At 37.1% G+C, this 15,372-nt stretch overlaps 1 protein-coding gene across 5 annotated transcripts in view; it reads right to left on the bottom strand.

Moving 5' to 3' along the window:
- The window catches only part of COL14A1 (collagen type XIV alpha 1 chain), a 242,430-nt gene that overhangs the window by 107,228 nt on the left and 119,830 nt on the right, over positions 1-15,372 (bottom strand). For all 5 annotated transcript variants that reach the window (XM_082433124.1, XM_082433121.1, XM_082433122.1 and 2 more), the window contains exons 23-25: positions 14,032-14,148; positions 6,567-6,713; positions 2,642-2,698 (exon numbers count right to left, since the gene is read on the bottom strand). In XM_082433124.1, the coding sequence (XP_082289250.1) occupies positions 2,642-2,698; positions 6,567-6,713; positions 14,032-14,148 (321 nt within the window). The remainder of the gene's footprint in view (positions 1-2,641; positions 2,699-6,566; positions 6,714-14,031; positions 14,149-15,372) is intronic.

The raw sequence follows: 15,372 nt of genomic DNA, 5'->3' as shown, positions 1-15,372 counted from the left end.
AAATATAGTCCACTCCAGGAACCTCACCCTCCTTATGTGGCCCTGTGGTGCCTAGAGCTCTGTTGAAAGGAAGCAGAGAAGCCGCTCGTCCTCTCCTATGTTTCCATGGTCCTCATCAGTGTCTTCTCAAACCACCTGTACTGATCCAACCCATTCTCAGATCATAGAATTCTCTTGATAGAAGTAGTCTCCACTGAGCTTTGATTTTTTTCAGGCTGGATGTTCAGAATTTTCTTCTTTAAGCCAGACACGGTAACACAAAACTGCCGCTGACGTTTTTTTTTCCCCTCCTCTCAAAGATGAAGCCTGCAGCACTTCTCTCTCTCTCTCCCTCTCTCTCTCTTTCTCTCTCTTTCTCTCCCCTGCTCTGTCCCTCTCCCCTCTCTGGCTTACACTCTCTCCCTTGGTTTCTCTTTCCTCAACCCCCACCAGGAACCTCATTCTCTTTTATGTTTCTTAATGTTTCTTTAATAAATACTCAATATCACTTGAAAAATAAAAATTTACAAGCTTTTAAATTAAATACAGCCAGGACAAATAGAAACTAAGATGAATAATGCATTCAAGTTGCAGAAGCCTCACTCTCTAAAACCATCATGATGAAAACTACAGGAAAAATGTTCCTACATTGTCAATCCTCACCCTCATAGACCCTTCCAAATCGCATGTCTCCCATGAGCATTCATGAATGTTGACTGCATGATACTCATGTTCTGCTATAAATAAAAATATTCTGACCTCATAGTCCTGTAATATCTGTATCAGAAATGTCTGAGAAATTCATCAATTAGTATTCTGTTTCCAGTTCCAATAGTGAAAATCATCATAAATAGTTAGACTAGAAAAAGCTAGATATGAAGATGGAAGAAGAAAGAGTCTGGCATTCCAGGTAGAACAAATAGCATTAAAAGATGCAGGATAGCATAAGGCATGTATGCGGAACCCGTAGTTATACAACTGTGCTGTTAAATAATATAGTCTGGGACATGATACCACAACATAGGTTGACCATTGAAGACTTTGCCTGGTATGCTAGGAAGGATGTTGAGCTTTATTTTTGTACAGTTTCTCATTACCTCTTTGTTTCCTTGATCCTTACACTCTCCTGCATCAGATCCCTCTGACTATGCTCCTGTCCCTTGCAGGACATTTGGTACTGTCTGAAACGTTGATAAGACATTTGGTCTACACCAACAGGTTCTTGAAATTTGATCCTATCCAAAATGTTATGAGCATACTTGGTCCATGCCAAATTGTTTTGGACAGGACCAAATATTAAGGAACTTTTGGCATGGACCATATGTCTGCTAACACTCTGAAAGGTGGGAACAACTTATTTTTCATTGTATCTCTGGTACGTAATAGGTACTTTAAAATGCATGGTAAATGGAAGAAGTCTTCCAAAACAACCTTCCAACTATGTGTTCTAGCTTTATCCTCTCCTGCCCTAATCCCTCCTCCCCATTTCACCAAGGTTATCTTTCTTAAACATAGATTTCTGCAGGTCACCCTCCCTTCATAAAACTCCTCATGGCATACCATGTCCTATAGGATAAAGCCCAGCCTCCTTATTCAGGCACACAAACCACTTCATCACTCTATCTTCACCTTTCTCTATGGGTAACACTAAAGTGATTATGGTTCCCCAAACACATTACGTGCTTAGGTCATTCCATGACTTCGAGTGCTTGTCTCTCCATTATTTACTTGTAAAACTCATTCTTCAAAATGTAAATCAAATTCCTCCTCCTCCTTTACAGGTAATTAACCTGCAGCAGCATTAACTGTTCTCATTTCTGGGCCACCATAGTATAATCTCCACTTTTTAACTCATTTCCTTGGCTGGTAATTACCTAGGCAAACACCTATCTCTCTTGCAATACTGAAAATAAGCAGAAAGCAGTAATCATAGACTGTTATTGTATTCCAAGTATCTGGCATAAGAGCTTTGAGAATGAATAGTAGGGTTAATAAATGTTCATTAATGGAATAAAAAAATTAATGATCTCTACTGTGTTTGAAAGGTTTTTAGAAAGTTACCTTAATGGCTCAAGTAAGAGGTGATGAGAAACTCTTGTGATGAAGATAGAAAGAAACAACTGGGAGAGGCATTTGGAGGTAAACTGGAACACTGTTACCCTTGTCTACAGAATTATAAACTACATTCTCACTCATAAATTATGTAACTACTCTTCCTTGGTAAACATGTACTACTCTATTTTTGATGAAATAAATATGAAGAAATTCTGTCAGAAAATTTATTCTGTGTGTACAGAGTCTACTATTAGATGAATTTTTGTTGAATATATTTGACATATACACTGCATAAAGTTAAAGTGTACAACCTATTAATTTGATACATTTATATATTGTAATATTGTTGATGTAGTGACATTTAGCATCTCTATCGCATCACATAATTATAGTAAAATATTGCTGCCTGTATTCATTACACTGCATATTAGATCTCTATGTCTTATTTACTACTCATTGCAAAGTTGTACCCCATAAGGGTTTGATAAGCATTTGTATTAAGGAGAAAATATCTTCCATTAATACCTTGGTTTTTAAATGAACAAGCAAACAATACCAACAGAAATCCAAAACCTAAAATCACATCATGATTGTATAATTCTTTTACCTTCTTTTGCTGGTGGAATGGTTGGAGGAAAAGTAGGTGGCCGAGTAGGAAGTGATTCTGTAAAGGAGAGGGAGAAAGAACATCAATTAACCATCTCATCTGTGGCGAAGAGAGGGAGGTCATGGAGTCATAATTCTTCAGGGGAGTCAATGATTTTGACAACTGTCTTCTTTGAGAATTTAGTGAATTTAGTACCCACTATAAATCAGCCAAAGCCTGTGAAAACTGGTTCCAAACATCCTCTCAACATCAGACAGAAGGCTTGAAATGTCATTTTGCCACAATTCAGTTTACCCAGTGGGAGTCAATGCAATCAAACTGTCAACTACAAAGTGGTTTTAATGCTGATTTAAGGCCGGAACCCTGCCAACCTATTTCAGATTAGTCTCTGGTTGCTTTCACACATATAATAAACTTTATTTCCATTCTGCCTAAGGATTGACCATCAATCCATGTTCAATAGCACTTTCTCCCTTTTTACCCTGCATCCCCAGGATGTGGTTGCCAAGGGAATCTGATTTACTCTCTATTACATTCAGACTGTGTCTGGGAAACTTTCAGTTCTGAGAACAAAATGGCAGGACCTTGGGAGGCTATGGTGTGTCCTGATCAATTTAACCTGGATGATGAGGGATGAGAAATCTGCGTAATACGTGGAGGTGTGGTTTGGTTAAAGGTCACAGGTATAGTCACATTAGAGCAGTGACTTTCTTACCAATTCACATGCTAAAGCACCAGGAAGTTATGGCATCATTAGGTAAACATCCTAATATTATTTTTTTACACACTCTTTTTTTTTTATTCTTATTTGACACTAAAGATTTAAGAAAAATTGAGAAAATTATTTTTATTATTCCAGTTTAATATGAGGGAAAACCCTCAACGAATCATAGCCATTCACACAGAGGAATGTTCAGCCTCTGCAGACAGTAAGCGCCAACTAGCTGGAAGGATTTGAGCTCAAGCAGACTGTTTGCTGGGAATGTTGTAAAAGGAATTCCTTCACTGCCAAGAAGGTTGGAAGAGACAAATTTTAAGGTCTCTTCCAATTCTAGGAGCCAATAAAATAATATTATTTGAGTAAAGTGATTCAACATTTAAAGGAATGAGGTATATTACTGATATGGAAAAATGGAAAAGTGTTTGAGATTAATCCTTGTGTGAAATGAAGCAGAAAACCATGGTATGATCCCATCTGTGAAAAATGAAAAAATTCTATTTAACTGATAAATATAATATTGATTTATCTATACATGTCTATATGGTTATACACACACAGACACACATACACACACACACACACACAAAACAGGTAACAGGTAGAATTTCTTGAAGGAGACCAAGCTGGTACAAATGGGTATTTCTGGGAGGAAAGAATGAGGAAAGAGGGAAGGTGACAACACAATATATACCTTCTGTTGCATTATTACAGATATAGAATATCACTTTTATCTTTTAAAGGCAATTTTTTGGAAACTAAAAAGTTTCAAAATTAAAAACATTTGAGACATTTTAATATTAAAACTAGGACTGCAAAACTTTTTTGAAAGCACCATCAAATCCTTCTAGAGACAGATGTATTTATCTTAAAATTTGTGGAAGCAGTGGGTCATCTTTATAATGGTGCATTTTCTTTAATGTGAAAAACTGAGGCATATCCTAACTTTAGTCAATAAATCAAGAACAAAATCAATGAGTGGCTCTGGAAGCCAGATCAATATGTTTGGTCAGAACATCTGGCCTAAGAGTCTCTTGGTAAGAAGAACCACAATGAACTGGGAACCTGTGTTTATATTCTCTATGTGGCACACAGATGGTCCCTGTGTTCAAGTGTGTGAGAAGCTGTCACATAGAAGAGGAAACAGTCTCAATGTGCATTTGCTTCAGAAGGCTGAACTAGAGCCAGTGGGTAGAAGCTATAAGATGACAGATGTCCCCAACAGAAGGAAAACATTTATACCAAACAGAGCTTTCCAAAATAACCCTGGACTGGTAATTAACAGTTGTGAGGTTAAGGTTAGGGGCATTTGAAGGAGACCAGAGTCCCCAAACTCAAATATTTTTAGAGGTCAGTCAAGTAATGAATGGGAGCAAAGAACATAGCCTAAACATTAAGGAATAACAAACTTAAGGGCACATACACTGTCTAAAAGAGACAGCAGTTACTGAGTTTCTGTAGATTTAGCACCATAAGGATTTGTGTGCCTTGTGTTGTCAGCTCTTTTGAATTTTCAAGAATACTTTAAAACTTAAAAAAAAGAAATAGCCCAGAGAAAAACATAGCTGACAGTGAGATCTAACCCCATGGCCATCAGTTTGTGACTTCCAGGAAGACAGCAAGGGTGATAATAAAAGTACTTGTTCAATAAGATACAGGTTGAAAAGTTCCTCAGCAGGCTCTTTGCATTGGATCTTTACCACCACCAAAGGAGGTAAGAGAGTAGGTATTTAATTTTATTGGTAAGCCAAAAGCAGCTCAGAGATGTTAAATTGCCCAAGGCCACAATGCTAAAAAAGGACCCCAACCAAGCCTATTTGACTCTAAATCTCATGCACTACCAGGCCTCTAATAATTTTGAAATTATATAATCCTCTATCCATAAAACAAATTCTAATGAGCAATCAGAAGCAACAAACAACTGATACATTCTCCAATGTGGATAAACCTCAAAAACATAGGCTAAGTGAAAGATTTCAGATGCAAAAGACTACATATTACCTATTTCCATTTCTATGAAATGTCTAGAAATGTACAAGAAAAGAAAGTAGACTGCCTGGAGCAGACAGTAGGAAAGAAGACTCACTGGGGAGGAGCTTGAAAGCTCTCTGGATTGATGGGGATGTCCTAATGTCCTAACATTGGATTGTAGCGATGGCTGCACAACCTTTTAAATGTACCAAAGATCATTGAATTGTACGCTTAAAATGGGTGAATTTTATGGAATGTAAATTATACCTTAAAAATACATGTGTCATGTAAAATGTTGAATATTTCAGTGTTATGAAATAAAGTCTCTGTGTTGGAAAGTAGATGATTCCATTAACTATATTTTCACCTTCTCTGTTTGAAGATTATATATTGATGATGATTTCTTTCTGCATGTTCAGAGCAACTGAAAGACCTATATACATGGGTAGTAGAACTTTCTAAACATCAAATGCATGATAGAGGGGCTACCAAGAAAGCCCATCGCCCACCACCTATTCTGATACCAATCTTTGGGGATTTAAAGTTTAAGTTCAAGATATTGAGTTGGGGACACACAAATGTCCCCTGGAATTCACTACCATTCAAACCATTTTAATGTTTGTGGCCTCTAGGTCAGGAATCCTTGATTAAAAGGATACCAAGAAGTTGACATACCAAGAAGTTGATACCCTCCTTGCTGTTTAGAACATGTAAAAAGTGCTTTGTTTTCATTTTATACTTTGCCTTTCCCTTCAGTGCGTCAGATTTCCAGCCAGCATGGAAAAAGAGCGAGAGCCTCTTAAGTAGGCAAGTCTAGGGTCAGCCAGTTGGAACGTCTTGGCTCCACTCCCACCCTCATGGCTGTAGTAATGTGCCATTGTTTTAATGTCGGGACCCAGTCCTTACACTTCATTTCACACTCCACATTCCACAGATGTTCCTAATGGAAATAGATCACAATATAGGTCATTGTTTCAAGCACTTTGCCATCCTATGGCCTTATAGTCCCTGTGACAACATATGGAGGATGGAAAAAAAACATACAGATGACATTAGTGGGCCACAGCAGGGAATTCTGGGACTGAATAAGACACACAAAATTTGTATTACAGATATTCCCACACAGCAATGGCTAATATTTTTCAAAATGGAATAAGATTTTTGAACCAAAACAGGATGCCTAAAACATTGTTTGCTCATGAAGACAGGGATCAGGAGAGAACATGCTTGACTTACGTGTTTTTTCCGTTATGCTCACACTGGGTCCCTCAATCTCGTGGAGCTTTGTGTAAACACTGATTTTATATTCGGAATCAGGCTGAAGTCCATAGAAGCAATGTCTGTTTGTCCCTCCACCTAGAGTGGATTCTTGCTTTTGTGTATCTATAATAAAAACAAAACAAAACATACATGAACAAAACATACATACATGAACTTTAAAAAAACTTTTTAAAAACAGCCATCAGTAGATGATTTGCTTCTAAAATGCTTAATATGCATGGCCTATTCAGATAACTCCAGAATGAATTAAACTTGTTTGAGGGGGTGTATCTTTTTTTAAAGAGTTAACATATCCACTGTTGCTTTTATATAATTGAAAATCACATTTTATATGTTCAGAAATGAGACTGACTAGTAAAAGGCTGCTGAGGTCAATCCTTTAACAAATGGAGAACTGTTAATGTTTATAATTATATGTACACATCTTAATTGACCTTTTGAACAGGTGTCAAGGTGAGTATATTTATTTTTTAAAAATTAGAATTCCCTTTTATTCAATATGATTCTCCAGAACACAGTCAAACAATTAAAAATTGACATAAAAAGATACATCCTTTTGGCCCCATACAACTTATTACCATACAATAGGATGCCCTTCTTGCCAATGGCCTAAAGATATAAGTATGGAGTTAGAAATTGTAGGGTGCTAAGCAGGTCTCATGCCTGTGGGCTAAGAAGTGGGCTTCCAGGATCTCAGAAGCTTCATCTATGGGTCCAGGCGGTTTGCACAGTTGCCACAAATGCAGGCAAGAGCTTGGAACAGCAGTGGGACAGCCAGGGTGTCCCCGGACTGTCCAATTCATACCTCTCAGTCTTGATTTTTCACTGACACTCAGGATTTCTTTCGATAGCAAAGGAGACTCCTAGGAAGCTCAGAGGAGGCTCTCCAAATTCCTTGGATTCACTTTAAAGATCCTTTTTTATTCTTTTAAAATCATACTTGAGGAAATAGGACATGGTGCTTAAGTGGCTTACGACCATAAATCATCCCATACATCTTGGTCTCCCAACTCCTGGTTCCAATATTCTTTTTGTTCTACCAAGGAGACATGCCACACACAGCCATTTCCACTGTCACCTTCTCTGTCCAGTCTCCACCATGGCAGAGGCATGACAAAGAATTTAGGAGGCCTGATCAACTGTTGGCTAATTTCTTCATTCCCATATCCACAGCAAAATTGCTTTGCCTTCCTAGAAGAATTAGTGCTTGCCCTCAGGTTTGGAGACTGGGAGAAGTTAGATTAATTATATTAGTCCCTTCCTGAGAGCTTACTATGGTACCTGGTTCAGTGCTTGGTATTTAATGATAAAAATAAGAGCAAAGGTAGTAATGGCCAACATTTAGTGAGTACGTACCATGTACCAGGCACTATTCGTAGGATTTTATGTGTATTAATTCATTGGATCCTTATAATATTTATAATTATCCCCAATTTGAAGACAAGAAACTGAAGGCTAGGAAAGTTAGTAGCTTACCCAAGTGCATACACTAAGTAGCAGAAGTGAAATGTAAATTCAGAACTTGAAGCCCAGTGTCAGAGGACGTTGCTTTAATTTCCATTAATATACCATAAAATAGTTAAATATACAATTTTTTTCAAAATGAGAGCGTTGGAGAGCTGCTGAGTGCATATGCAATTAGTAAGCATGATAGTAGGGGGATCAGATGAGTCCTTGTGGCTCAGTGCTTTATAGCTCCACTGGACACAGCTGCCTACCTTGGTGGCTTCCATTACTGAAGAATTTAAAATGGGTTTTTTTCATAGGCATAGAGTGTTTATTTATTTATTTTTTAACCACATGGATAATTGGTTAAGAAGGATCCCTGCTACCGTGAAAAAAACTACCATGCAAATTTCCCTCTAGATTGATTTTCATCTGATCCACAAATTGCATCCTAGTCAAAGCCTTATATAGCTTTATTTCTAGGAATTTAAAAACCAGTGTTTAAAAACTACATTGATTAAATATTATACATATTTCTGAGAACTCCTGTAAAATGTTATTTATAGTTTATTAAATATGAACAAAATATAGAAAATATTAAAAAATACCAGTTGCAGGGAACTATATTCAATATTGTGTAATAACCTATATGGGAAAAGAATCTGAAAAAGAACATATATGCATATGTATATATGTGTGTATACATATGTATATATGTATACACACATATATATAAATGAATCACTTTGCTGTACACCTGAAACTAACACAACAGTGTAAATCAACTATACTTCAATAAAAAATAAATACATTTTTAAAAAGATAGAGCAAAAAAAAATTGCTTTTTTAAGCATAAAACATGAAAATGTTACAAAGTGATTTTGGTCTATTTTGAAAGTATAATACCTATTAAATGTCAATCCATATCTTAATTACATATATAAACAAAAATATATTTATTATAACATACATGTCAGAACAAACATGATATATGTCATTTAAAATTTTGTCTATGGACAAATCCTGATTTTTTAAAATATAATTAAATTAAGGCCATTTGTTGAAAGCAATTTGAAATTTATTTTTATAATTGTGAATATTAAAGAGTTTCAAAAGTGAACATAACATAATCTCTAGTAATATATTTGTGTGGAATGACTTAAGGTCTACCTCAATATTTTCTTTATCATATATTATACAAAATAATGAAATAAAAAAATTGTTAAGGTGTTTGTGAGATTATGTATTGCTGTGAAAGGAGTTTAATAGTAAGAAAATATTAGTAAACCCTGCCCTCTGCTTTGCTGATGTCCAAGTTCAGTCGGGGGTTCCCAGGCTCAGAACCCCATAATAGCTGCTTCTTTCTGACCGTTAACCCCTCTTTGGAGCCTCCTGCAAGCTTCCGTGAGCCACCTGTAATACAAACATTTCCCAAATCCATGCATGGTTCATCTTTATCTATCTCCACAAAAGCTTCCAGGACTCTCCAGGAATCAATCCTAGAAATGCACTTTTCTGTCATTTCCTCTATTTCTCATGAATACCCATGTCACAGACCTTTGACAACAGAATATAAATGGGCTTCACTACTACTACAAAAACAAAAACAAAAAATCTATAAATCATTGGAAAACTGGAACAGATACAGTAAAGTTAATGGGAAACAGTATCAGTTTGATCCCAGTGCTAATGAAGAAGGGTTACATGAATGGGGATGTATCCATGTTGCTTTTGGCATGTGTGATTCAGGTCTAACGGCTTTGCCTTAAAGAACAACATTTAACGCGATCAAATGATGATTAATTTCCTCAACCCCTTGTGCCAAGAGCCAGGAGTTAAATTTATTTTTTTGGAACGGGGGAAAAAATCTGTCATTGTGCATTCATTCTTATGAAGCAAGGCTAAATACACTCTCTGAGTTACTGTCATAGTGATCACTATGATACCAACTTGACTCCCCAGAATGTCCTATGAGTGGTTACTGAGATCCACAAGCAAAGAATATCCAGGATCCAGGATAGTCAGCTGGAATTTGATGATATATGCTTCCACTCTCCAGGTCTTTCAAATACCCTGACCCCCAAGCATAATATCACTGCTTCAAAAAAAAGTTTAATCTTGAGAATAGGTTTTTGTTTCATATGATCATTTTGGGGGGGATCTGGTCCCTGATAAGGTAGGCTCTCCACTATGCTGCAATTCTCTATTCTTGTTAATGGATGACACAGCAAAATTGACATTTTGGTGTCTAAAGATAGAAGACAAGTTGAGCATCCTTTGAAACTTTAAAAAATCAGGCTAAAAAGAAAGTCACCAAGTTAATGCGATTCGGGAGGGAATACAGTATAGTGGTCCATGTGTTGTATAAATACATGAACTTGAAGGGAAACACTACATCCAACCTCGGGTGTCACGTCAACTCAGAAACAGCTGGACAGAGAGACAGAACTCTTGAGCATCTGCAGAACTAACGGAGGTTCTCATGGGGTTCTGAGTTACTCAAAACCACCCCAAAGTCTCTGACTTTGGTCTGTCCTACGATTAACCAAAAGCCTACAATTTAATTTGGAAAGTGGATGACTGACTCAAAAGCAGATGTGAATTCAGTCTCTCTTGAGAGGACTTGATTCTTCTGGTAATCTTTCTTTTTTTCCTTATTGGCAATTAAAAAATGTCAAAATATTTACACAGGTAGAGGACAGCTGTTGTTTTTGCCTGTCTTGCATCTAATCTTTCTTTCTTTGAATCCATTCCTCCCCACTCTTAGTCTTTTTGATTTGGAAAGGACTGAATAAGAACGCTCACCTCCCCCTCCAGACACAGGGCTGGAAAGTAACCAGGTTTCACCCGTCTTTTATTTCATGCCCTTGAACTCAGTGACAGATTTAGGAGCATGTGACCCCAAACCAGGCCAACACAACTCAGTTCCTGGACTTTTGTAGGAATAATTGAGAAAGAGGAGTTCTCTTTTCACTAAAACTATTAAGCTGGAAGCTAGGAGTATGTAATTTGGATTAGATTGGGGCCAACTCACAATCTGGCTGAGAATGAAGGCAGAGGAGAGCAGAGCAGAGGGATGGAGCAAGGCTTCATCACGATGAAATTGTTTGAACACCTAGATTTAGACATGCCTAAAGCCAGATACTGTTGAACTTCTCAGTATGTTAGCCAAGAAATTGACCCTTTCGCTTAAGTCCCTTTTATTCGTGTTTCTACCATTCCCAAACAAAACAAGCAAACCTGAATGATACAGCCTTGCTGCTTTATTCACAAAACCTTAGAAATTTGTAGGTATTACCTCAGGTGAAAGCCTCAAAAGAAGTCATTTAGGAGAAACTGAAGCCCAGAGAAGAAAATTGACCAGCAGCTGTGGTCAGAGCAGACGCAAAACCACTGACTTCATCTCAGGATAAAAGTGCACCGACCAGACCATGGGAAATACACACACACACTGAGAAAACTACCTGTCAAACAGTAGGAGTTTGGCAGAGACATTCATAAATAAGCCAGCCCGGGATGAGGCTTTTCTCCATCACGTGGAGGAATTGGGTCCCATTTCTCTCTCGTTTCTCCTCTGATTGAAGGGGAAGGGCTAAAATTTCTGCAGAGGCAGCATATGTAGCCAGTGGGAGATATTACAGAGTTAAAACAGCGGGAGCCCTGAGACTCGTGTGCCCATGGAAGAAGGGGCATCTGATCACAAGTCCTTCGAAGGCAGTGAATAGGATAATGATCACATTTCTCTGTGAGATAAAGAAACTCAACCTAATTCTTCCCCACTCCAATGTGGAAAGACTATTCCCTGACCTAAACTGTGAAAGTTAAAATATCTAAACATATTCCCTACTGCTCTCCCCACATTAACTCCCCACCCCAAACATCAATTAGAATCTGTTGCTGTCTAGTTGGTTAATAATATTCAGTTGGACACCTGAGTGAATAAGATGTAGGCTAATTGGGCTTATAAATCTCTCAGCTATAAGTGCTGATGAAAAATAAATGGAGCAACACTTTTGTTCATTCCTGTTGAACTGAGTGAGATGGTTGAGGCTCAGTCAAAGAGGTTTTCGGCAGCCTGAAAACAATCCTGGGAGAGTACAAATTAACTCAACTGGAAGAAGGAAACAGGGACTTGCATTTTTTGCTAGTAAAAATCTTGGCTTCAGAAAGAGCGTACTGAGATTTTAAATTACCAGATCAATGTTATCAGACCCATCAATCACATCCTCTGATAAGAATCCCAGTGCCATTTTGCAAATATGCTAAAGTAAAAGCATTAAAAAAACCCAAAAAAACAAAAAAACTGATGGATTTCACTAATCCCATGATAGACAGTTTTGATATCTTTATGTCAATCTATATAATTATAATTTTTAATGCAAGCCAGTGAGTATCTACAGGAACCTATGTCTCAGTGCCAACTTCTTAAATGATATAAAAGATTAAAATATTCTGGAGTAGTTTGGAAGTGTGATTTTTATAGCTACTATTTTGTTAAAGCTTAACAAATACCACCAAATGTGATAAATGTCAACCCTTCTATATTAAAGTGTGACTTAGCTAGTCTTAAAAAGATAAATGAAACATAACTCCTCAAGATTTATAGTTGTTTCTCAAACAGTTGCATATCTTTCGTCTAATTCTGCTTAAGTATCCCATAAATCACATAAAACCACCACAGAACCCATATGATTTGTCCTGACTTTCCCTTATTCAATGTTTATTCCAGACTAAAGCCACTCCCATAAGCTTAGCCAGTGTCTGGCTAAAGGGACCCTTACGGGATCACATGCAGGGAATCAAGGAATTAATGGCTTAAGCACGCCTGCGGAGACAATGCCTTGGTTGGTGTTGGCAGGAATCTCTTCTCGTGTTCCTCATCTCCTATTCTCGTATTTTCAGCACATTTCCAAACACTCTCAGCACTCTACTAAACTGTGCTTTCCACTTTCTGGATTGGATCAAAAGTGGGATTTCTGCATGTTGAATGTAGTTACAGCCAGGGATGTGGGCTGCAAACTAAACTCAGTCCTATCCAGACCCGAAAAATTAGCTCCTTCTGCTCTTTCAAATGGGGAAACCATGATCATTTACCCAGAAAGAAAAAAATTTAACGGTCTTATTAGCAAGTTTGAAAGATTAAAAAAAATCATCTGGGATTCTCTAGTGTCTATGTCCTCCCCCAAAACAACAAGATGCATCTCTTCTACTGATAATACAAATCTGATTATAGTAATTTTCATTATTGGATCTCATCTTCTGAATATTACTCATGCTGATAATGTGAAAAGAGGATTAATGGTCCTTAGAAACTCATTTTTGGGGAATCAGTCTTTCGTCATTGTTCTTGATACTTTTAGTGAAAATAAGCAGACATTTTTAGTGTTTCAACTTTGAAGCCAAGTCCCAAATTGTAGATGTACTTGAGAGCTGTGATGCGGAAGAACCTGTCCATGATAGCATAGATACATCATATCATCTCCTGAATGAGAGTTTGCTGCTCATCAATTATCCCCAAAAGTAAAAAAAACACTGAGAAAAACATTAAAGTCAAACCTAGATCCCCATGGAGTAAAGACCAACATAACAGCACCATATAATTTTAACATATGTTATCAGTCCTGCCTATTCAGCTCCTATCACCAATAGCAGCTTACATTTCCTGGGTGCTTAATATGTGCAAAGCACTGCTGCAAATGTTTTACATGGATTCTCTCAGCTTAATCCTAGCAGAATGCCACAAGATCAGCACTATGGTTCTACCCATTAACTACAGATGGGAAAATGGAGGTTTGGAGAGGTTAAAAAGTTGGCTTAACCAGCCGTCCTGATTCCAAACCCTGCATGATCCATGACATAATATTGCCTCCTCAAGAAGAATGCTTTTGTCTAATGTTCCTTGTGTGTTGTCCACAGTGATTGGCACAGAGTACATGAGTGCTTGACAAAAACATATGTGATGGATTGCACTTACCCTGGCGGGATTCTATAACTATCCTGTAGGCAGTGGCATGACGTTGCACCTGCCAGCGAGCACATAAGCTGGTCGTTTGGATCTGGTCTGCCTGAAGATTGGTCACACCCAAAAACACTATAGTGAAATAGAAACATAACTATGTCACATTGCAGACAATGCCACAAATGTCCCCAAGTCTGAATTAACATGGTAAAATTTGAATTCAAAGTTCCATAGCCAGTGGTGGGAAATTCGTCAAGTCACAATAAATTAGTGCACAAAAGATTAACTATTTTATGACTTAAAAAAGCAGTTGCAAAACATGATGTATGATAGGTCCTGTCTGCTATTTGTAAACACAAAAGAAAATATATATTCTGGAAAAGACCAGAAGCAAGGGTAGTAAACTTATGGGTGATTTTAAATCTTTCCTCTTTATTTATGTGTGCTTTTAAAATATTCCACAATTAATATATAATACTTTTATAATAAAAAATTTAATACAATATGCACCTATCAACCACTGAAAGATAGTCATGGTTTAAATGAAAGGGAAGAGCAAAGCAGACAAAGTGGAAGTCTTATTCAGACAGGAGCAGTTCACACGGACTGGCCTTCAAAACATGATTGAATGAGAATGGATACATTTTTGAAAATTTAAAAAGGAAAGATTTTACACAGATAAAAAAATAATCAAAAGAAATACACAGATTCTTATACTCTTAGAGCAAACACTGTGATATTCAAAAATGATTCACAGGGAGTTTATTTGGGGAATCAGTAAAAATATTGTTTCTCCAATACAATAGAGGACTAAACATTCAGTGTTTATCACTTAGATCCAAGCAGAAAAAGCAGAAAATTAATAATGTTTACTTTCTCTAATGACCCCTGACTTCATCCACATCATTTCCTCATACTTCCCCTCTCTTTTAGCTACTTCATAAAGTTTAAAAATAGCTTATAATTACTTTTCAAGACAGTAGAGATAATCTGGACTAATCACAGTTTGCATCTTGACATTATTCCTTTCTGTCAGATCAGCAAGGGAAAACCTTCTTCCCTAAGGCCAATTAAACAACCCTCTCCCCCCAACAAAAAAGGAAATCAATAACGATTTATATAACCACACTAAATTTAAAAAACACCTTGAATTAATTTATTTGCCATTGCGTGGGGTTTTATCTTGCTTGGGAGAAAGAGAGAAAACAAATAATAAGCCAATCTAATTTTTACTTTAAGGGTAGACTATGAAACAGTTCAATACCCTCAGTCTTTTAAAATATATTTGGAATAATCACCACATTTATTAAAGGGGAGAAGAGGGATGAAACAGAAGAAAGAGGGGAGCAGAGAAAG

The sequence above is a fragment of the Balaenoptera physalus genome (genome assembly GCF_965194825.1).
Source record: "Balaenoptera physalus genome assembly, chromosome: 17".
NCBI lineage: Eukaryota > Metazoa > Chordata > Mammalia > Artiodactyla > Balaenopteridae > Balaenoptera > Balaenoptera physalus.
The sequence above is the reverse complement of the archived record's forward strand: the minus strand, read 5'-3'. Positions and strand labels throughout refer to the sequence as shown.